This window comes from Symsagittifera roscoffensis, chromosome 6, assembly GCF_963678635.1.
Source record: "Symsagittifera roscoffensis chromosome 6, txSymRosc1.1, whole genome shotgun sequence".
NCBI lineage: Eukaryota > Metazoa > Xenacoelomorpha > Acoela > Convolutidae > Symsagittifera > Symsagittifera roscoffensis.
In genome coordinates this window covers 31,693,294-31,717,160 of record NC_087067.1, presented here as the reverse complement: position 1 = coordinate 31,717,160, position 23,867 = coordinate 31,693,294, and the positions used below count along the sequence as shown (strand labels likewise).

The following is a 23,867-nucleotide window of genomic DNA, read 5'->3' as shown; positions in this document are numbered from 1 at the left end:
TTACGAGACCAAACTGAGCACTTTTGGGATTGTGAGCGGATTCCACAACAGGCCAAAAACATAACTAATGCGGAGCCCGTAACATTGCTAATTTTCACTGATCTTCTTTGCTGTTTCGGATTCCACGGACAAGTAGCTAAAGCACTGTGTTACTCAAAATAGCTCAAAAGTAGGCAAATTTGCACTATCCGCAACAAAAGTTGTGGAATCTGCAACAAATTTGAGAATTATGGAACAGTTTGAGGTCTCCATATTCGAATAATTTGTTTAGTAAATTTAAGATGTTGTGGAATCCGCAACTGTAAGTGGAATCCGCAAATTGTAAGCCGAATCAGTAAACTTTTAAAGGATTTCGCAAATTGTAAGCGAAGTCCGCAAACTGTAAGCGGAATCTACATAAAATTGCAAAATCCACTTAAATTTGCGGGATCCAGAACAAACACCTATATTTGCTCGTTGCACAATCCGCTACAAAACTAATGTACCGACAAAATTTAATTTACAAATATCCACTTACATTTTGGATTATGTTTAAAGACTTGTCTCTGGAACCCAGGAACATACAGACTCAAAATTGTGCGCTCATCCAGTGCACAGTTGGGCCTCGTAATGCATCAGACAGCTATTTTTTTAATTGAGAAAGGTTGGTGATATTAATCAGTCAAATTTTGGCGTATAAAGTGTTGTACAAAGTGGTGTCATTAGTGGCGTATAAAGTGTGGAGAGTGAATCGACGCCAATTGCTCGTCGAAACCAAGTTGATTTAATTTCATTAGAAAACTATAAAGCTCAGGCTAATTGGATACAAGGCAAAATTAAGAGATATTTAAAGCAATAAAGATTTTCGTTAAAATTATTCAGTAAAATTGAAGAAAGGTTATGAGGAAGAATAATTAAATTAAATTAGATTCAATATGATTTGAAATCTATATTTGCTGCAAACATTTTTTCCAATTTAACAATGACTTCACCTTACTACGCCTCATAAACTTGAAATAAATTTGTATCAATCAGGTTGAAGTTTCCTTTAATTTTTTCATATGCTCACGAAAATGTTTTGCTTTTAAATATCTAGATTCTAAAGTAAACAAAAATGTCAAAATTGAACATCCAAACTTGTCTTTTAGCTTCACTGAGGCAAATGTCTGAAGATTTCGCAAACACTTGATTTTTTAGTGCGAATACCCTTCAACAGAACTGGTTACTTCCAAGTGACAGTTGGAGCGGACAGTCAGGACACGTGCGATGCTGCCAAGAAGGAAAATCGGTCTTGCAATGGGGCACTGGAGTCCAAACAGCTGTATAACATATTCCTGGTGGCATACACCAAAGACTACCGCAGGTGCTCTGTACTTTATCTGGAAAAGTATGAAACTGGTCAGTCAATCAAAAATTATAAACACCTGCCATACACTATCAAGGAATCCAGCGAAGCTCAGTCTACAATCCTCAGTTCAAAAACTGAACTTTTCTTTTGTACGAACCATAACTTTAATAACACGAGACCAACAAAATTGAAGCCATTCGCGTCTACAGCAGTAAACCATTTGTATACCATATGGATTGTGTTGCGAATCTCACTATTCGTCTTATTTCATTTAATTAGTTTTAAAGTTTCTTAACTGGTTAATTTAGATATGACCTTGTTATCTTCATTCTCTCCGACGGAGAAAATGACCGCTCACTTTTCAATGTTTTAATTCAGAGATTAATTCACTTTTTAAATATATCTTATTTGTAACTAAGTAGAATTATCCGTAACAAAGAAACATTTTATCATGGCGCAGTCAATCAGCAACGAATCAAACGTGAGAGGTATACCTTCATTTTGGCAAAACCACACAGTGGACCCACCAATCCCTTGGGAAGAGTGGAGCGATCTATTCCAGCTAGCAATAATCGCAAAGGAGAATATCGATATCGAAAATCTCTTGAATCCATCGGAACGATATCATCCACTTCCCTCAACATTGGAAAATCCGCCGGAAAATGAATCCGACGCTCAAAAAACATCTCGCATCGAGATGAATATTCGAGAACAAAAGAGATTCGATGATGAAGAAATGGCCTCAATAAAGTCAGAAACCAAGAAATTCAACGGCATGAGAGTTGAAGAGGCGGACAAAAAACTCAGATCCATACTCTATCTAGCCCTCGGAAACGAAGGAAAGAAAATATTCGGCCAAAAGTTTACGAGAGTTAAAGTTCTACAAATTTCTTTCAAAGAATTTTGGGAAAATTTGTCCGTAGCTTTTGTGAGAAAGACAAACATAACCTTCGAAAGACACAAGCTATTAAACAGAAAACAGAGGGACAGAGAATCATTAGAACAATTCTGGGGGGCACTTGCAGAAATGGCAAAAAGATGTAACATTCCCACAGGAGAAGACGAATGGATTCGAGATATTTTTATCAATAACATGAAGAACTCGGAAATCCAACGGAAACTTCTCACGGAAACCTTACCTCCACTAGAAGCCTTAAATGTAGCCCTGATTGACGAAAAAGGAATTACAAACCACATCAAAATGACGAGTACTTTTAAATCCAACGGATATTCTTCCAACAAATCTTTTAATAATTTTAATGTAAAAAGAGAACCCACCCTAAACATCGAAAGAACCAACACATGTATGAAATGCGGCGAAAATTTTACAAAAGGACATCTAGCGACTTGCCCCGCTAAAGATACGACTTGTACGACTTGTAAATATAGAGGACATTTTATTAGACTCTGTAAATCACGCCGTAAAAATGTAAATATTGTGGATAGTCAAATTGTAAATAATACAGACCATAATTATCCTTCGGAACAACCGGATGTACATATCGACCACGCCAATAGAGAATGCTGTGGAGTAATCAACGTATGGTCGGAGTCCGGACAGAGCGATAACGATGATTACTCTGTATAAAACGTAACAACTATCTACGACGATCAAGGAAAGGAACTGAAGAAATTACTAAACATCGGCTTAGGAAATGAAAACCAAGTAATTCTCAAAATACAGGTGGACTCAGCAAGCCCTGTAAGCTTCCTTAAGCAGAACGTGTTACACGAGTTGAAGTTACGAGACCCTTATGTGAAAATTTATCCAGTGGATAAAGCGACTAAAGAACTCTATTGCGGATTCACGAACAACGCAATAAATATCACTGGAGAGGTAATCGACCCAATTTTCTCAAATGGATGGTCTCACAAGGAATGCCACTTCTTCTTAACTCAAGGTCATGAAAGAAACATCTTGGGAAACAACAATTTACCAAAAGTCGGAAATGAAGTTTCACAAAAACAATTCACAACACTCACCAACAAGAGAACTTGTAAGTCTATCAATTCAGTTACCTCACTTGACAGAGATAATGAAATAGAAATGATTTCCAAAACCTTCAAACAATTATTCCTTTGGATTGGAAAGATAAAAAATCAAACAAAAATAACACACTTTCACGAACCACTAAAGCCAATTCAACTAAAAGGCAGGAGGGTCCCTTTACACTTACTGGATTCAGTAAAATCAGAATTATACAGACTTAAATCCGAAGGACTCATCAAAAAATTAGAAAACTGTGACGAGAACAGATTTATTAGTCCGATAGTTATCACTTGTAAAAAAGACAAATCGATAAAGCTAGCTCTAGATTCAAAATTTATCAACAAACAAATTTACAAGAACAAATATCAGATGCCCAATATACACGAGTTAGTGGATAACGTAGCGGCTCAAATTTCAAACAACTCCGCCGGAGAAGTATGGTTTACAAATCTAGACTTAAAGAACGCATATAGTCAACTCTCGCTAGACAATTTTACTAGCAGCCAATGCAATTTTAGCCTAGTTGGCGGAGATATAACAGGCACTTATCAATTTTTAACCGGTTTTACGGACTCGGCGATATGCCAAACGAGTTTCAAACAGTCATGGACTCAACTCTGGGAAATATTCCTTTCACAAATTGTTACCTTGACGACATATTAGTCGCTTCCAAAGGAAGTTTTAACGATCACAAGAAAATTGTTTATAAAACTTTATCAACGCTAGATAGTTACAATTTCGCAGTTAAATGGTCGAAATGCAAATTCTTCCAAAAAGAAATCGAATGGCTCGGCTTTAAAATATTGACAACCGGAATCGCTCCACTATTCGATAAAACCAAGGCAATCAAAGATATTCCAATTCCAAAGAATCTAAAAGAATTAAGATCATTCTTCGGGTCAACTAATCAGTACATTAAATTTGTACCAAATTTAGCATCCCTCGGAAGCCCCCTTAGACCTCTTCTAAACAAAAAGTCAATTTTTCTATGGAATGAAGATCACTCAAAAGCATTCGATAAGATTAAATCAGAAATAGTAAATCTTACTGAAAACACACACTTCGACGTAAAAAAGTCCACGAGAGTAAAAACCGATGCTTCACACAATGGGTTAGGTGCATCCCTCGAACAACTCCATGAAAACGTTTGGAAAACAGTGTCATTTGCTTCAGGATTTTTAAATCCTCATGAATCCAAATATTCAACAAACGAATTAGAGTTATTAGGAGTTGTATGGGCGGTGGAACATTACAAAAATTATCTCTACGGCTCCGAATTCGAAATTATTACCGACCACAAAGCTCTCCTTTCCGCTTTGTCTTCTAATCACGGAAACAAAACGTACCATAGCCGATTGACAAGATGGGTAGATCGTCTTCTACCATTCAATTTTACTATCAAGTATTTAGCGGGAAAAGATATGGGTTTTACCGATCTAATTTCAAGAACTCCTTCGGGTAAAGCAATTCCCCCATCCCATTACGACGAAGAATTCGTAGTTGCAACTACCGAAAAAATATATAATGCACTCAATCCTTTGGATAATGAAAATCCATTACGTAATTCAATTAATTCAATTTCGGAAAATTCCCAGTACACGAAATTACGAAATCACGTAATAATTACAGCATTGAATTTCGTCAATTCTTCCATCTCAATCTGCAATCAAAAACACTATAGAACAGAATTTTGTGACTCTAAATGTATTCCCTCGGATTTCTCAAGCACAGATTCTACTAAAATCCTTCTATCAAATTCAGCCTTTATTTATTTTTTAATTATTAACAGTAGCTTAATTAGTAATCCTTCGGATTTCAAACTTATAAATAGTGTAATTATGTCAAATAACTAAATTGTAGTAAATCCTTCCACTTCCGGGATACAGGTCTCTATTGATTTCCAAATTTCCTCAGAGCACAAAAAGTTAGTAACTAAATTTCGAGAAAACCTCAAGTTACCTGAAAGACCTTTGGATTTAAATACTTTATTCAATGCAAAGTTGGTTGCTTTATTAACGGAAGATGATGAGATGTTAAACCAATTGTGAAAGCTTTACAGAAAAAAGTAGAAAACATCAACGCAAATTCCCGTTACTTACACCAATTTTCGAAAGACCTCCATGAATCCGACGGACTATTATATATGGATGGAAAATTGGTTATTCCGTTTACACTTAGAAACGCCGTTTTAAAAACTTTACACGAATCACACCCTGGCCAATTTGGTACGAAATACCTGGCACAATATATTTGGTGGCCACATATAAACCGACAAATTTACTTCCACGGGATTAATTGCACACAATGCACCCAAACTGGTAAGAATATAAAAAGCATCATACCAACTACACAAATTAGCGAATTTCCCACTTTATTTGAACCAAATGAGGAATTAAACCTTGATTTTGCCGGTCCATTAGATAACAACTGGGGAAACAATAAATACATCTTATTATGTATAGATCGTTTTTCAAAATTCCCATCAGCAAAAATTACTTCTTCAACGTCATCAAACACGGTAATCGAATTCCTTCAAGATTATTTCTATCTCCATGGGATTCCTAACTCCATTCGTGTTGACCACGCATCCTGTTTTACTAGTCAGGATTTTGAATTATTTTGCAATTCTCTTAATATCAAATTAATATTTTGTACAGTTGGGGACCATCGTTCTAACGGTCTTGTAGAAAAACTTGTTCATACTGTAAAAATCAAATTATTAGCAATGTCTTTAGAACAACAAAAACCTACATTACAAACTGCCATTTCGAAAATCATTTGGAATTTACGATCTTCCTTCCAATCAAAAATAAAATGCTCACCGTTCGAAATACACTTTAATAGAAAACCGAACACGATCTGGAAGCAATTGGCATCTAATAAATTATCCGGTGGATTTTTAGACAAAGGGAAGTCGATCTTAAGCAGAGAAAGGGCCCTTGACTGGAATGCTGACGATCGGATAGAGGACGGATACAAAGACTTTCTAGTACCGAAAAAGAACCAGTCACCATTGGAGAAAGGCTACGACTCAGACCTTCCTACAACCTCAAAACCTTCATCTTCCCAATTGGCCTTAAACAGTCCGTTTAAAGGTAATTTACTACGAAAAACCAACGGAAGTATAAACGGAAATCCCTTCTATAAACAACTAGGTCAGAAAATAATAAACTCAACAAAATCCACGGTTGAACTATCCGACGGAAAAATCATTAGAAAATCGGACATCGCCATCCCAAAGTCTAAATCCTCTACAATTCGTTCATTCAAAGGAAATATCTCATTTCCCTCTTTTTCTAACAGTGATTTACAAGTAGGTCCAAGAAAGACAAATAAAGCGAAGACACAACAGACGCGGAAACCAGACACTAAGACAGGACGTCACACAGAGTCTTTCACCCGGTCACCACCAGTTCTAGAGGAACGAGACAGCCTACTAAATTCAACAAACCGAAGCGAAACCGAAATAAAGCCTCGACTTCGAACACAGGATACTTAGCAGGTGACGAATCCATGTTCATTCCGTCGGATACGTCGGACATTAGTGATTGGGAATGGATTGCGGGAGGTTTTCCATGCAGAGAAATGATACGAAAACGCTTCATTTCAGATAACCTCAATTTTAACAAAAAACCCTTCCCCACCATTAGCTCCTCAAACATATCAAACTAATATAAAATCTGAGATTTTAGACGAACAGCTTCCATCTACAGATACAGCGGAATGCCCAATTAGTATAAAGCCAGCACCTCAATCTACCTCACACCCACCTGGCGAATCTTCTACCGCTACGACAACAGAGGGCCCAAAGATTCCTTCGGATTCAACAAAAGCATTGGAAGGAGAAAATCCGGTGGAATTCCCAGTCTTTCAGATAGAGGACTCCTCTAACCAAAGTGCAAATAGTGAGGAAAGACATCCTAAGGAAATCATACCACCGGTAACGAATTTAAATCAAGACGTTCAAGTCGAAATGTTGGTCCCCCACAATTCTATGGTAAGCGATATTACATAGATATTATAGACGAGTGCGAAAACCAACCAGGCTCCGCGAATAACCCTATATCTCTGGACGAAGGCGACAGCTCGGGCTTCCCCACTCTTACCTTCAGAGAGAATCCCTCGGAGAACCAGACTCACATTTGCGACACTCTACCGGAGGACCGTGCACCGGGCCCAGCGTACCCTTCATCTCCCGATCAATTCTCCATCGCCTCTACTGACGAATCCCTGAGAGATGCGGTGAACAGTTTCGACAACTACATCGACTTAGACAGTGAAATTTTTAACGCTGAGCTAGAAAAATTCATGGAAGGGGACAGCTAAACTAAACCAAAAACTTGAAAACTCGCATTTAGTCATTATATCGTACTAGTATTTCGTTTCAGCGCAGTTAGAGTTTACCTTCTTATAACTAGGGATTATAATCCGCCGGAATTAGAAATTATATCATTCTTTCTAATTCAGTCATTCCTTCGGAGCACTAAAATTTCATTCGTGATATTGCACAGTATTTAATTTTCAATCCTTGTTGGACTTCTCGAGAGGGAGAAAAAGGGTTAGATAACATGTTATGTATCATGGCGCTTAGTACTTTAATTTTTTTTCCCACTAAGGGGAATGTTGCGAATCTCACTATTCGTCTTATTTCATTTAATTAGTTTTAAAGTTTCTTAACTGGTTAATTTAGATATGACCTTGTTATCTTCATTCTCTCCGACGGAGAGAATGACCGCTCACTTTTTAATGTTTTAATTCAGAGATTAATTCACTGTTTAAACATATCTTATTTGTAACTAAGTAGAATTATCCGTAACAAAGAAACATTTTATCAGATTGGCGCTTTTTTAGGATTTCTCAGAACAATCAGATCCCTATTTAGACAAATTTTTTGAAAAGCAAGTCAAAATCGCTTTTTTTCAACGCGCGCTCTCCTTCAAAGTTAGCCAAAAACGCCTTTCAAAATTAGCCACAAGTGCGGGGTCTCCAAGATGTCATCGGATGTTAAACGCACAATCCGCAATAAAACTTAAGTACCGACCAAAAAAATTACGCTACAAATATTTGTACGCGGAGTCCACGGAAATTTTGTAAGTGGAATCCTCTTACATTTTGGAACATGTTTAAAAATTTGTCTCTTGAATCCAGAAACATACAGACACAAAATTGTGCGCCTATCCAGAGGGCAGTTTGGTCTCGTAATGGATTTTTTAAAAAACAAGTAAGTTTTTTCTGTTACATTGCATTCATTGACGTCTAATTTGGTTTTAGTGAGTGAGTACAAGCCGAAAGATGAGTCAATCGAGTTCCTGGTAGTTTTCTTCTTCGTCCTTCAAGTGGCCACACTCGTCCTCACATTCGCCACATACTTTGCATTCCGCGACAACTACAAAAAGTGAGTACAGAAGGGCAGTGTCAAAAACATCTGTCTTATGTGGTAAAGAGGGACATCATATCAAAGTATTGTGAAACACTGGATTGACCTGCCATGAACAAAAAACAGCAGTTTTTTCTTTTATTAAGACATTAACTGCAAACGGCGTTTGCTTTTTGTGCTCGGTTTTCTCTGCCTATGTGCTTGGAAACAAAAGAGATTTTTTTGTTATAAATTTTTTGAACAAAATTGGTAAACTACAGGATTTTGAAGTTTCGAAAAATGCTGAGTTGGACTCAATTTTTTAACTATGAGCATAGGTTATGGAGTTGTGAATAAAATCAGATCAAGCTTCCTCAGGAGCAAGCTAGTCGGTTCAAAATGAGTTTCAACGCGCAGCTACGACATAGCTTGGTAGTAGATAACTTTGCGTACAGAGGGACGATTTTAGATTTTAAATTGAAACATTTTCAGCCTTGCTTGAATTTCAAACTTCCGGAGACTACAAAAGTAACAATCAGAACATTCGAGGCACTGTCGGTTACAATTTTTTTTTGATAATATTAGATTTTTAAAAACTCATTAAAACTAACAGTTTTGCAGTAAAAAAAGCCTCTGGCAGCAAAATATACCCAAGAAAACAAATGCAGTTGTTACTGAAAGGCCACCCGCACTGGAGTTTTATAGAACATAAACTGTTATAATGGATTATATCGGCAAAAAAACTGACCCCATATAATCCATTTTCATGGCCCATCTAACCATGAAAATGGATTTTTAGGTGATTTCAACCAAAAATTGATTTTTTTTTGACAAAAATTGATTATTTTTTTTTGCAAATATGAAATTTTTACACTACTTTTTGCAGCGAGTTCTGCAAAAGTGAGACCCGAGCGAACTTTCACGCCCCCATAATTGCCCTTCCACACCCTCCGCCACACTCCATTCTCCATTCCACCCCCTCCCCACTCACACACACACGCACCCTAACGTTTGTCCCCTCCACCAGTTTATGCCCCCCATACTTTAGCCACACCCACTCCCCCCCCCCCCCCCCTCGCAAGTTGGAGGTAGTTAACGTGAGGAGGGATGGTAAACTGGGGCGTTGAAAGGGGGCTTAATGTGGTATGGGGGACAAGTAGGGAATGAGGGATGTAAATTGGAATTAAGTTAGAACAAAAATCAGTGGAAACTAGAAAAAAATAAAACATAAAAAAGGTAAAGGGAAAAAGTTGAAAACAAGATAGCAATTTTCTTAGCCAAAAAAGTCTCATTTTGCAATTTTCGAATAGAAGGTGCGGTAAATCGAAAGCAACTGAATTTGTGAAATAGTATCGTCTAACTGTCAGACTAAATTTAGAAACAAATTTAAACAAACCAATTTAATCGATTAAAATGGATCATATTGATTTGTCAAAAACGTAGATTATGATCCACTTTTGATTGATTATAATATAATATGTTTGTTTTTGTGGAGACTGACTATGAAAACATAATATTATCGATATTGATTGTTATCCTTTGCGGTAATAATCTTCATTGAGTATTATCCTTTGCGGGCAATATGAACGTTCTAAATATTCTTATATAGATCGCCATTTGCTAAAAGTAAGGTAAGTTACGCTCTAAAATTAAGTAAGATTTCATGATGTCAAAAAAGTGAACTGAACGACTTCCAATTTGAGGAGTGATGGTGAAGCGGTTACGTCTCCGCCTCTGAAGCGAAAGTTCGGATGTACGAGGCACCCTGTATCTAAGAAAAAGGGAAAAAAAGTCAATTATAATGAATTTTTTGGTCTAAAATGATATCAGACACCAAAATGGAATGAAAAATTGGTTTTAATCCATTGTTTTTTTAAATCAAAATCAAAGTTATTTATAATCCATTTAAAATCAATTAAAATGTATTTTCCACTTCATTTTTGTTTCGCTTCGTGCAAAATTTTGCAAGCATTTCTGCCATTATCAAATGAATACTGCGGAAATTATGCAAAGCGAATGTACGGCCTACTCAATTTCTAAAACTAAAGTTTCTCAAACTGCAAAATATTTCCGTTAATGATCCACCCCCACCCAATGTTTGTCCCTACGCTCACCCCCACAGCTGAATCACCCCCCCCCCCCCCACACAAACCTGTCCACCTGATCAAAACCCTCCACTTGAACCACACGCCCACCTGAACCTGGGGGGAGGGGGGGTGGGGTGCTAGGGCTGTGGTTCAGAATGGTTCAAGTGGTTCAGAAATGCCATTTTTTGAAGATTTTGGCAAAAACAATTCGTTTTTTGGCACGCGATCTATCAGAAAGTTATTTTTTTAATTGAGAAGGATAACTGACACTAATCAATCAAATTTGGATGATTAAGAAAGAGATAGTCATTGGTGGCGTATAAATTGTGGAGAGTGAATCGACGCCAATTGCTCATCGAAAACAACTGCAGAGATTAAATTAATGAATTTCATTAGAAAATTATAAAGTTGAGGCTAATTGGATACAAGGCAAGCTTAAAAGATATTTCAAGCAAAACATATTTTCATTAAAATTGTTCAGTCTCAGTAAAATTGAAGAAAGATTAAGATTGAAGGAGGATTAAGAAAGATTCGCGTCTCAATAAAGTGGAAAAAAATCAATTCAAATAGAATTTCCTTGTCAATATCTATAAAAATGGAAACTAATTGATATTAGTTGATTTGCAATGGGATTTAGTGTTCTCTTAAATATTAGCAAAAAAATCCATTTTTAATTGATTATTTTTCACTTTTATACACACTGACAATAAAAGTCAAATGTAATCAATTTTTATCAATGGAACTCCAGTGCGGGGCATCATGTTTTGCGCTCGTTGCTTGAGGGTGAGGCAACATTACCCGCTCAGAAAAATAAGCAAAAACGTTGCATGTAATCCTTAAGCAGGGGCACAACATCAGTTTGCCGTCATTAGCTGTACAGCTTCTATGTTGGCCAAACTGTGCTCTAGATAGGCCCACGCAATTTAGTGTATGCAAGTCTCCGGAAACCAGAGTCAAGTCATTAAACATGTTAAATTTTTTTCCGAGTGATCAAAGAAAACGAAAGAAAAAAGCAAGATTAAAGAGAGCGTCCTTGTTGCGGGATCTGCACTTAATTCACAAAATACACAGTCTGGCCTCGTAATGAGTTTCATATTTGGATTGATTTTAATATTCAGAACTGCTAGCGGAATTAAAATTTTTCCTATAGTTGTCTTGAAAAGGGTTGGTTTTTTTTAAACTTGTCAATTATATAAGATTCTGGAAATTCAAAAAAAAAATTTAGTAAATGTACTTTTTTTCGAATTACAAAAAATGTTTTCAGTTTTCAGGAGTTTAGTTTATTGACATTTTTCCTACTGTCTTTTGGCTCTACGATTGCTTTTTTTTGCCGCCTGTAGAAATCTGTACTTCACTCTGAAGCACCGATCCATCGCGGTTAATCGCAGTGAAGATCTGGTGTTCGACTGGCGCCACCCTATCTGGCACAAACTGTTCCCTGGTGCCGTGTTCGACCTCTCCGACAACCACCACAAACTCCTCATACAGGAGTACGGGGCAAGTTGATCCAGTTTTCTCAAATTGGGTTAATTTCAACAAATAATTCTGAAATTAGACTTTTTTTTAAAAAAAATTCCAGGTGTTTCGTGACTCTTTTCCTACTGTTTATTGGCTATGTTTAGTTTTAAGTTCGCTAAAGAAAAAAATTAGCCATTTATGTAAATTTTTCAAATTCAGATTGAGTTGAGTTATACTTTTTCTTTCTATCATAAATAATTTTAAAACAAGCTGTATCATTTTTTGCCAATATCATGGTTTTTAAATATAAATTAAGAGATTGATTTTTTTATATTTGGACATTATAAGTAATAGAATCCATGTGGTATAAAAATATTTATCTCTGTGTGCTGCAGAGATTCAGTGAAGACGAGTTCCCGTGTATGCCCACTGTGACTGCCTATGACTCACGACTGGTCAGCCGCAACAACCAGCGCCCTCTCCCGCAGAACAGCCACGTGTTGCCATGTTAGTTCATTTACGTTCCCATGTCTCATGAATGAACTCAGAATTTGAGGGGGTGGCTGAATCCGAACAAGTAGATCATATCTTTTTTTTGTATTTTTTATGTAACAGTTTTTTGTTTTCCTTGTCGCAGCTGCTGGGTTTTTGTTTTATGCGATAACCATGGTGAATATAATTTTTATTTTCGAAGAAGAGAGAAGTTTCAATTTTTGAATGAAAAGTCTCAAGAAATGATAAATGTGTCCAAATGTGTCCAAAATTGAGTCGTTACTTGTTTATTTGTTTGAGATGAAACTAGTCTGGCGAGTATCAAGTGCAACTACAGTGAAGACCCAATGGGACACTTGATGGGCGGGTACTACAATGCAAGCTACATCAAGGTGCTCACTTAGCTCGCTTTTCAAGGTTTTTTTGGAGGTTTGATGAAGTCATGTTTGTCAACGATTGAGCTGCCAAGTGTTTGATATTAAATTGTGTTTCAAGGGAGCGTCTAACAGGAACAAGGTCAAGTACGTGGCCGTCTGTCACCCGAAGAGTGCGGAGTGTGTGCGTGGCTTCTGGCGACTGGTCTGGGACACCAACGTGCCCTGTATCGTCATGCTAGAGGACTATGACAACAACGGAAAAGTAGTCAACTGACACAAACACTTTTCCTGCTACCTCTTCAGAGCGAATGGAATAACAAGCTTTTTGATGTTTATTTTTCAATGAACGCAATGAGATCTTTACCTTCTATTTTAGAGTTTCGTAGCCACAACAGTTTTTCGTTTTGTTTTTGTCAAAGAAAATCTGGAATGATTTCTATCGCACGAAATATTTTAAATGTTTATCTATAGAATAGTACAAGAGCGTTTGAAAATTTGGTATTTTATCTCTCAGAGGAAAATTCTTACTTTACTCTCAGCCTCTTTTGTTCGGGTTTGCTTGGATATCTAGAAAGGTAATCTGAACTTGTACATGTGGCTTTTTGCAGCTTGAATGAATACATTTTGAAATTAACTTTATTAGACAATGTGTGTGGATTATCTTCCGGAGGATGACGTCAAGCCACTGTATGTGCACCACTTCACCCTTCTGCAGAAGGGACTCACCCAGACGCCCTCCTCCTACCACACAGAGTCCACCATTGTCATGCTCAACAGACAGGTAGACCACACTAGGCTATACTACATATACAAATGCACAGAGTGGCAGCGTTTGTGATTTCACGGTACGTTTGTGAAATGGCTGGTTAAATTAGATTGATTGATAGCTTTCTGTGCTAGACGGTGGAGAAGCGTACCATTCTGGTGGTATACTACCCTGGCTTCCCTGCCAACGGGGACTTGGCCAAAGTGAGCCAGGTGCTGGAGTTCGTGTTGCAGGTCAGAGGTGCATTCAAGCCACACGCAGCCAGGAACTCGTCCGAGATACTTGTACACTGTCCGTTAGTTCTAAATTTTGCAAAATTGGAAAGAATATGCGAAACTTGTAACTTATTACTTACGATATTCAAAGTCGTTAACTCGTTAGTTAACTTACTGTTTCTCATAGTAGTGGAACTTACAACTAGTACTTTCTAATTCAGAAACGGATCCCGCTCGTGTGGTCTGTACATTGCGAGCGACAGACTGTTGCAGGAGGCCTCGGAGAAGACATACAGTGACGTGATGGGCTGTGTGGCCGACCTCCGCATATGCAGGAGAGACATGATACCCGTCATAGTAAGAGATGAACAGACTCCCAACCGCCCCTCTGCAATGATATAATTATAAGGCATAGTATCTGTCAGTATCTCTTATCCGCCCATAGAGTCAACATCCATCAAAATGGTTTTCAAATAACTGGATTTGTATGAAATTGAATCCCCAATTAGGAACCCGAATAGACTCACAATTTCCATGATTTGTCATGGCATTTAATGATATGAGAGGCGAAAGTTGTAGAATTAGTTTTAAAAAACTTCTTTATATGTTTTAGCATCAGTACCTGTTTCTGTACCAATTGGTGCTCCTCTTCTTGACAAAACACAAGTCGTCATTCATCACACGCAAGAATCTGGGAAACCTTTGGACGGGGGGTGAGCTATACATTTCTATTCACCGCATATTTAGTCACCAGAAAGTTTCCTTAACTTTGTGGTGACCAGTGTTAAAAAAATATTTAAGAGTCGATGAACGTAGTTCAGACTCCTAAGAGGTGGCGATTTTTTTCGGCTTTTTTTGATGAAACGTTTTAAAATTTGTTCAGGTTCAATTTTACTTTTTCGGTTTGTTTTTTGATTTAATTTTAAGTTCAGTTCATTTCTTTTGTTTAAAGGAAGATAAACTCCACTATCGAACAGCGAAAGTTAAACAATCACGAAAAACTTGATCAACGTCTAATTCGAAAAGGGAATTTATTTATCAGATTTCCCAGCGAAACAAAAATTTTACCTATTGATCCAGTTTTCTCAAGTTGGGTTAACTTAATCAAAAAAATTCAATCTTGGAAAAACAAGTCAGTTTTTTTTCTGTTTACTTGCGCTCATTAGTTTTTTACGCAACTGTCTGTTGGCTATGTTTTCACAAACAAAACAAAAAAAAAACAACTCCGTTTTTTTTCTGTTTCCTTGCATTTCTTTTACATTTTTTCAGTTCATTTGGCTGTTTTGTTTGTGTTTAAAATTTCCTTCTTTTATAAGCCGACCGTTAAATTACTGAACGAGACATTAATAAACTAACAACCCTTGTATAACCTCTCAAAGGTTGTATGAAGAAGTGACACATAAAACATACAGAAACTATTCCCCGTATTATACAGCCCCTGTATTTGATAGAAACATTTTTTTAGCCGTTTTTGAATTTAATGTTGAACTTGGGTTACGAACTCTTGGTCCGCGTACCAATCAAAAATTGGAACCCTAAGCTTAAAATTAGTTTTTTGAACGCGTATAAATGACCTCAAATTACTTTTTTACTTGTACGTTTTAAATTGGTTTACAGGCAAAAGTCTTGAGGCAGAACTGGAAATGGGTGAGTTCATTTGCACTCTGTTTTTCTATATGACTTCTAGAAGTCACCGGAGTGCAGTTACCTCATACAGACGAAAACTGTACAAAAATCCCTTCCTAAATTATTAATTAAATTCGGTATGCGGTTTTTTCTACGATTCAATACTAATATCTTTTCTTCTATTGATAGATGTTCAATGTAAAAGTTTCAATTGCTAACTTTTTATGCTAATCATGCAGAAACAACATGGTCTGACTTTCAGGATAATTACAGGAATTACAGGAATCAATATCAATCACAGGTTTTCGGTGTTTTTGCTTTACTAAGCGTTCATTGCTGGTTGATTGCTTAGTAATTTTATCCTAAACTATAAGTCTCACCTTAGTTCGTCAAGTTGTCTTGACAAAAGTTAGAGTAGAAACAATCGTTAGAAAAGGTATGCATTAATTAACTGGTTAAATACAAAGCACGAGGTTATTAGATTATATAAACGAATCGAACAGCTCAAAGAAATATACCTATGAGGGGAGGTTGAGTTAATCTTATTTTGTTCATCAATATTTTATCTTCTTACTAAGGTCGATGATTGTTTAGTATTCTTGGGTCGCCCTTGATTGTGTCCACTTCGGCACTTCTGGTTGGTCGTCTGTATCGTCCTTGCCGTAGTCCCTTTTGATCTTTATGGTCCAGACTTCCTCAAGTGTGGGTTTCTTGAGTATCTCGATTTATAAGTTTTATCGAATTTTAAACGAGAATTTTTTCTCTATTTTATTCGGGAAAAATGCTAGTTTAATGTTATTGTTAAAGCAGAAAAGAAAAATTATTCATTTTGAAAAGATCTCACTTAAGAGATCTGACTTGCTGCTTACTGAGCAAAATGAAACACTGAAGATTTCAGGCCAGTCCTTTTGCTCGTAAGCATAAACCGGGGGCTGATTCAATCTTTAATTATTCAGATTTCACCTACTCCTTTATTCTCCCTTTCATATAAGGGAAATTTCAACTAGTTTCTATTTGATTTTTTCAAATCAAATATCTTTAAATTGTTAGTCCTCTTTGATTAAAACCGCAGCCTTCAGTTTTGTCTGATTAAAAATTCATATTAATCTCTCTGATGCATTATATTGCAGGTGCATCTCTGCTTAATCAAAGCAAGGAGAATTTCAGTGCAGCCGGCAAGACTGCTAAATATTTATCCATTTTGTTTCAAGTTAAAGTTAAAAGCGACGTGTTAATAATCGCCGCCCTTTCAAAATAGTGATCATGAAAAAAGGAGAAAAATTGGACAAGTATTTAAAACGTACTGGATTTTTGTAAGTGGAAAATCTTACTGTTCAAAACAAGATTTTATAGTCCTAATAAGAGTAAATCAGTCAATATCTGATTTAGTGAAAAGAGGCTTTAATTTAAATGGCACGCTACAATTTAGAATTGGGTCGTTAAATATACAATTAAGACAATGGTCTTTTGTCTGTGTAGTTTTTTCAATAATACAACTTACCCCTTTTTCAAGAAAAATAAGTTGTTCGATTCTTACAGTTACCATGGTGAAAATTTAAACACTTTAATGATTAAATACTTTAGTTATAAAAATTAAAAAGAACATCAAATGAAATAAATATGTAGATCAATTAAATTAATGGACTCAAATTTAAGTATGGTTTTTGTTCTCTAGAGCTATAAATTTCGTCTAGAGCTTCCTTCCTGCTTCTAGCTCCACATTGTACGTTCTGAGGATTGCTACTTTCCTCTGTGAAGCCTCGAGTTTTTGTTGTAACTTGACTACTTTCTTCTTCTTGATTTTATTCTTAATTCGCAGTCTGCTCATCCCGTCTGTAAGCTCTTTAATATCGTCTTGCTCTTCCTGCTTGGGTCTTACATAAATTGGGAAGGCAGTTATTCCCTCAAACGGGATGGGAACTTGCGTTCCCCCTGATTTCAGGATGTAGCCTTGCTCTTCTCTCTCCTTCAGTTTCCAGAACTTGGTATCCTTCTTTACCACCACTTCTTGTTGGGCTATAAACTCGACAGGCATCATCGCTTTTTCCATTGTCGTCGAGTTGGCGACTTCAATAAAGGATGGCAGTTTCCATCTGTTGTAGTTTTGTTTTATTGAATACTTCAAACTCGTTATAATTCCAGGGTTCTCAGTATCCAGTTTTGCTTCTCTGTTCTTCTGCAGTTCTAACCTTTGATTTAGACTGGCGAAATTCCGAGGGTTCTTATTTAACCCGTCGTCAATTGACAAGGATTGTACTACTACAGATTTTCGTTGCTTCTTTCTGAGACGCAATTTTCTTTTAAACTCATCGGGTGCTGGGTCAGCATTTTGTCAGTTCCAATTCAAAATTGGGTCATATTTCATTTTGCTAAACATCTATTTAAATTACGTAAATATTCAAAATCCCGAATTACATTCTGATACTAAGGCTTATTATCAAATTTGAATAATGAAGAAAATTTATAAAAGTGTAAAATTTTATTTAAAAAAGGTGGAAAATATAATCTTGTGGTTTCACACAAACCCACCACGGAAAAAAATGAAGAAAGACGATCATGGTGTTTTTTAACCACAGGAATAAAGCACTTTACAACACTGAGATAAGCTCAGATTTTAAACTTACGTAGTTGAAAAAAATGGAAATTTGGGGGTTAATTAACCCCTAATCTTAAATGTATGTCCACCTGGGGTCATCCACAGGCTTACCATGGGGTCCCTAACAAATTTTACAGCTATAAACTTTGGGTTAGGATTTTTTAGATGCAAATATGAACGAATAGGAATTTGTAAAATTTGTAAGGCAGGTATAAACAAATATAATAATTCATTTGACAGCATTTTTGTCATAACCAGGAATCTTCGTTTCATTTTCTGATAAAATATGGAAAAGATTTGATTAAGGAATAAAAGAAACTGAAATATCAAAGGTAAGGAAAGTTGAATAGTAATTACAAACGGTATAATATTCGATAAAATAAGTGTAATAATTCTTCTTCGGTTTTAATCCCCTGCAACAATCCATGTTCACATCTTTAGTACAGAAAAGTCGTCCTGAGCTTTATGATGCAAAAATTTAACGTAAACATTCTTAATGATGATGCGGTCCAATTTTCAAAGTGTTGCTTCTGAAAATTGGTTGTATTTAAGAGTTTAAACGCCTGCGTGTTGTGGATTCAAAACTACCGAATTAGTAAGGTGGCCAAAATTTTGAAGAGTGAATCATAAGAGTCTCAAAGGCTGCATACAGCCACCAACAATCGTTTGCGTTGGTCAAAAAAATTAGTACCATGATTTTTGAAAGGCTACACAAAACCACCAACAAATGCTGGCATAAATCTGCGGTGGGTCGGGTCGAAAAACATTGTTCGCCCATTTTATGATAAAGAATATTGGTGAAAATTTTGCTCAATGTGTTGAGAAGGAAGGAGGTGATATTTCCCTTTTTGATGAATTTCTTCTAGTTTGCATTTTTTAACTTGAAAACTACAAAGATAATAATTAATGTCATCGGTCCCTACTTGGGCCCTAAGAGGAATCCGATGGTGCAAATTAACTTCGCTGAAATAAGTTTGATACAATTTTGCATTGGCTAGTTCTTTCATCAAAGATTTCACTCTATTAATTCTCTTTATTGTATGTAGGATAACTTTACATTCCTTCAGTGTAATACTGAATTTTCAGTAATAAAACCGCCTGAAAATGAAATATTTTTAGACTCGTAAAACTGTAAAATTTGAAACTCCTGGCCTTTTGCAGTTTTTTTTTTGCAAATATGTTGAAGTCGAAAAACTTTTTTGTCCGAGCCATTAGGTTCCGATCCCTCTATCTATATTTGATTTTGAGGATGGTCCAAAAATGTTAGCGTACTTGACTGTTTTCGATCTCGGTTAAGAATTAAATTCGTGTTCATGCATTTTGGCATATCTTTTTGGGTGTCATACAGAACCGCTATTCATTGTAGTATATTTGTAGGCTAAAATTCGTAATCCTATTTTTTAGATTTATTAAACTAAGTTTACTGCTCAGTATACAAAATGTTAGGTAAACTTCACAAAACTTTAAGCGTTGTAAAAGCTTTAATGAAACCTTCACATTTATAATTATTTTAAAGCAGGAAGAAATGGGTTTATTTTATTTCTATGTTTACAAACGTTTGGCCTATTACAACTTTGTTTTTATCTACTTTTGATTCTCTGGAAATTTTTAGTACGATAGGCATTGACTTAATGTCGTTTCTACAATAAATGCTTTTTGCATTAATGCCTTTTTGTTCCAAGGACTGATCAATTCCAAACGAAGTTCCTACTTTGAAAACTATGCCTGCTGGAGAAATTGAAATTACGCGGGATGATTTGATGCAATAGTTATTTTTTTATCAAGAAGTACATTTTGATAAAAGCTTAGATATGAGTAACTTTTGCATCTTATAATACTGATATGAACTGTTATATCTGGGTATTTTTTAAATTCTAAGTTTAAATTTGGAAAGTTTATTGATTTAATGTTGTGAAAAATGAATTTCATTCCTAATATATTTAGATCGCATCCGTTCTCGGCTGAAATCCATGCTTTGATTTTTACCGGATTATCAGTGTTTGTACCAAAAGTTGAGTCAAAATTAGTATAACCTATAAGTTTAAGTTTTTCTCCTTTAACAGCAACTGTGTTTGATCTAGATTTATTCAGCTGTAGAGGCTGTATTTTACAATATTGTTCATAACTGTCAAAATTAATAAGCGAACATGTTGCTCCAGTGTCTAGTAGAACTTGGGTTTCCAGACCGTTTTTTTTATTTTTGTCTCCGACGGGATGTTGGTATAAGTTAATATATAATTGTATTTTTGGTTCAGACGGAGACTGATCTAGTTTAAATTAACAAGTTCACATTCATTTTCGGTATAGTCTCCTGGAATGTCATCATCACTAAAGTTGTGGATCTGGTAAGGTGAAAGATAATGGTTATTTTCCTTGAAAGTTTTTTTTTACTATTCGACCTGTCACGCGATTGAGAAGTTTCCTTGAAGTTTGACAAATGCCTGAATTCTTTTTGGGTATTTGTGTCATTGAAATTGTTGTCTACTCTTGACCTACTCTTGCTATAGTTGTGGTAACTTCTGTTTGAATTCTCTCTTAATTGAAGTGATTCGTAATTTTGCTCCTGTTGATCGTTATATTTAAAGCAATGTCTTATTGTATGGCCTGACATGCAACATCAGTTGCAAAACATTGGGTTGTTTTGTTTGTTTCTGTGCTCATGTGGATTATAAGCTGCGTTTATTTTATGATCCTTCATTAGTCCTGTTAACTCTTTAAGTTGATCCTTTATTCCCTCTATTTCCAATTTATTATCTATGCTACTGGATGCTGTTGCAATAACCTCACTACTTATTGCAAAACTTAAGTCTTTTGTTGCATAATGATCTTTTAATTGTTGCCAAATTGCGGGTGGATTCTCGTAGTTGTGTCTCTGCGTAGTTTGGTTGACCTACTCCTCCTCCTCCCCCTTCTACCTGTCTCCTCTTCTATCCCAACTCCCCCCACGGTCGCTCAACGTTTCTTCTTTCGTCTTCTGGGGCATTTTGAATTAAAACTTGATAAATGGCAAAAACCCGGGTTGAACTCAAATTGAAAATACTACATTGCAGACCAATTGGAAGAAGACATCAAAACACACAATGAGAGCAGAGAGAACTCAGACGCCGCCGAGAAGACTCTGGATGACCCCCTGGCACTGCCGGCCATTGCAGAGCTGAGCGCAGACAGTCTGCCCCAGTTGTCGGAGTTGAATGACCCGGAAAATTCAGGAGAGGGGGAGGATGGGACGAAACGGAGCGAAAGCTTGTCTGTTGCCGCTGAACCACTCGCTGCAGCTCCCAGGTATGTATAGTTCAAGTTTTTGAATTTCAATGAAAAGGAAAATGCTCAAGTGAAGCAACTCTTCCCACCAAGAAAAACTAGTGAAAACCAAATTGCAGATAGAAGCAAGTGTATGACGAGGTGGTCACTTATCTGCTAGTCAAGTGCTCATAACCAGGGAAGAATTATCGAGAAAGCAGAAACTCTTTTTTAAGGAAAGCGGCCCCTTTAACGCTAATTTACAACGCTAAGTTTTGGTGCGACGATTTTCAATATTAGTTTAAAAAGAACTCAAAAATCTGTCCACTCGCAAAAATTAAACCCTGATAAAATTCGAATGCATTTCAATGCGCCGATTCAACGCCTTTCATTGTTTTTGCCATTTATCAAGTTTTAATTCAAAATGCCCCAGAAGGCGAAAGAAGAAACGAAGAGCGACCGTGGGGGGAGTTGGGATAGAAGAGGAGACAGGTAGAAGGGGGAGGAGGAGGAGAAGGTCAACCAAACTACGTAGAGACACAACAGCCGATATCGGAGCCACGGGTTCGCTTTTTAACTTTACATCTGAAAAGAATATCAATTCGTTAGTGCTACATAGAAAACAACATAACTATTTCGGCTAGCTACCCGGGTTGATCTCCATACGCCAAAAATGCTTATCATACATTTCCATAAAACAAAAATCATTATCATCAAATTCCATACACCAAGTGTATGGAGAAAATGCTTGTCATACAATTTTCATACGTTTTCGAAAAAATGGAAAATAAATTGAACCATTTCTGCGGCTTTTTGAGAACAGTTGAACAGACTGGTGACAAAAAAAAATGATTTATTTTTTTTTGAAAAAAATGCCTGCCATTCAATTTCCATTTATGAAAATTGTATGACAAGCGTTTTCCCCATAAGGGATCAATTTTCAAACTTTTTTCGGAAACCAGTTGTTGGACACTTCAAATGAGTTGGTTGCATTTTTTCCACAAGATGAGAGCAAATTGCGAAAACAAAATAAAAGTTAAATTTTGAAAAATATATATTTTCATGTTTTTATGCCCCTGTATAAGTTAACGTTCTTGACTTTTCAAAGTGTAAAGTAACTGAATCAATTGAAAGATTGAATTCAAAAAAACCAACTCTTTCTGATATTTTTGTTTTTCTGGCGTTAATGTGAAGGCCAATTAGGTCAAGTGTTAGAAAAGTGCCCTTTAACGCACAAAAAAATGAGTTTTTAAAAAAATTGTAAAAAAACTTCTAGTTTATCTCTGATTCGGTCCTGATTGGCTTTTTCTGGTGGGTTTTTTTTCCTGTGGGTTATCCTCCGATTAGGCTAAAATCACATTGTTTTATGGTCTCTCTTATATCATCTATGTATCATCTATATATGATCTATATATCATCTATGTATCATCAGAAAATTAGGAAACTGAGGTTGCAACTTCTAAAAAAAAATTTTCTCAGGTTTTCTTCTCTGTTCACAGATTGCACGGTTTATTAGATGGGCTTTAAATTAATTTGTGCCGCATTTGAAAAAAAAAATTCTGGAAACTGTTTGTCATACAATTTTCATAAATGACAAATTTTCAGTCATACAATTTCCATTTATGGCAAAAAATGTTAGTCATACAATTTCTATTTATGGCAAACAATGTTAGTCATACAATTTCTATTTATGGGAAATTGTTTATTATAGAGATTTCATACAATTTTCTGTAGGTATGAAAATGTATTGAATTGTTTCCCATTTACGAGAGTTGTATGATAAACATTTCTGGTCAACCCGGGTAATCAGAGCTAATTTAATCATAGTGAGACTAACCTGTTTTTTTGAGACTGCAAGCGGTTTCTGCAACAACTTGGACAACACTGCTGTGGAATCTGCAGGAAAGCTATTTTAATTTGATCTTTTTTTGTAGTACTACAGAAATCATTTGCAGGTAAAAAGGCAAAGGTAACTTTGAATGTGGAGTTCAGCTTTAAGATTTCCCGGAGGACTAAAAGATTCACCTTATGAGTCATCTTTTTCATTTCGGGTTCTTGAATTTAATTTTTTTTTTCATTTTGAAATTCGAAAGTTAGCGTGCTTACAATTTTTAAGTCAAGTTTTTTCCTGTTTCATTGCTTTTATTGATTCTTGTCTAATTGTATGTTGGATTTGCATGAAATCACTGATTGCGAATTTGTTCCTGAGAATTGTGATAATGTACTGCAATTTCCATAATTACATCACGCCATGACTACTAGAACGCTAATATGTGTATAAAAATTGTCATTTTTTTCTACAAATGCGATCTATAAATATGAACTGTTGTTTTTATC

At 36.1% G+C, this 23,867-nt stretch overlaps 1 protein-coding gene and 1 long non-coding RNA gene across 2 annotated transcripts in view; both read left to right on the top strand.

Annotated features, from left to right (window-relative positions):
- Positions 1-1,342: 1,342 nt before the first annotated feature.
- LOC134848916 (uncharacterized) lies at positions 1,343-12,251 on the top strand. Its single transcript, XR_010162968.1, has 3 exons — positions 1,343-1,377; positions 8,589-8,712; positions 12,101-12,251. It is a non-coding gene; the product is annotated as an uncharacterized LOC134848916 (long non-coding RNA).
- A 371-nt stretch (positions 12,252-12,622) lies between these two features.
- The window catches only part of LOC134848915 (uncharacterized), a 12,669-nt gene continuing 1,424 nt past the window's right edge, over positions 12,623-23,867 (top strand). The window contains exons 1-9 of the mRNA XM_063866469.1: positions 12,623-12,725; positions 13,011-13,102; positions 13,206-13,349; positions 13,731-13,868; positions 13,988-14,148; positions 14,290-14,425; positions 14,682-14,781; positions 21,341-21,572; positions 21,964-22,094. Coding sequence (XP_063722539.1) covers positions 12,641-12,725; positions 13,011-13,102; positions 13,206-13,349; positions 13,731-13,868; positions 13,988-14,148; positions 14,290-14,425; positions 14,682-14,781; positions 21,341-21,572; positions 21,964-22,094 — 1,219 coding nt within the window. The 5' untranslated portion in view covers positions 12,623-12,640. The remainder of the gene's footprint in view (positions 12,726-13,010; positions 13,103-13,205; positions 13,350-13,730; positions 13,869-13,987; positions 14,149-14,289; positions 14,426-14,681; positions 14,782-21,340; positions 21,573-21,963; positions 22,095-23,867) is intronic.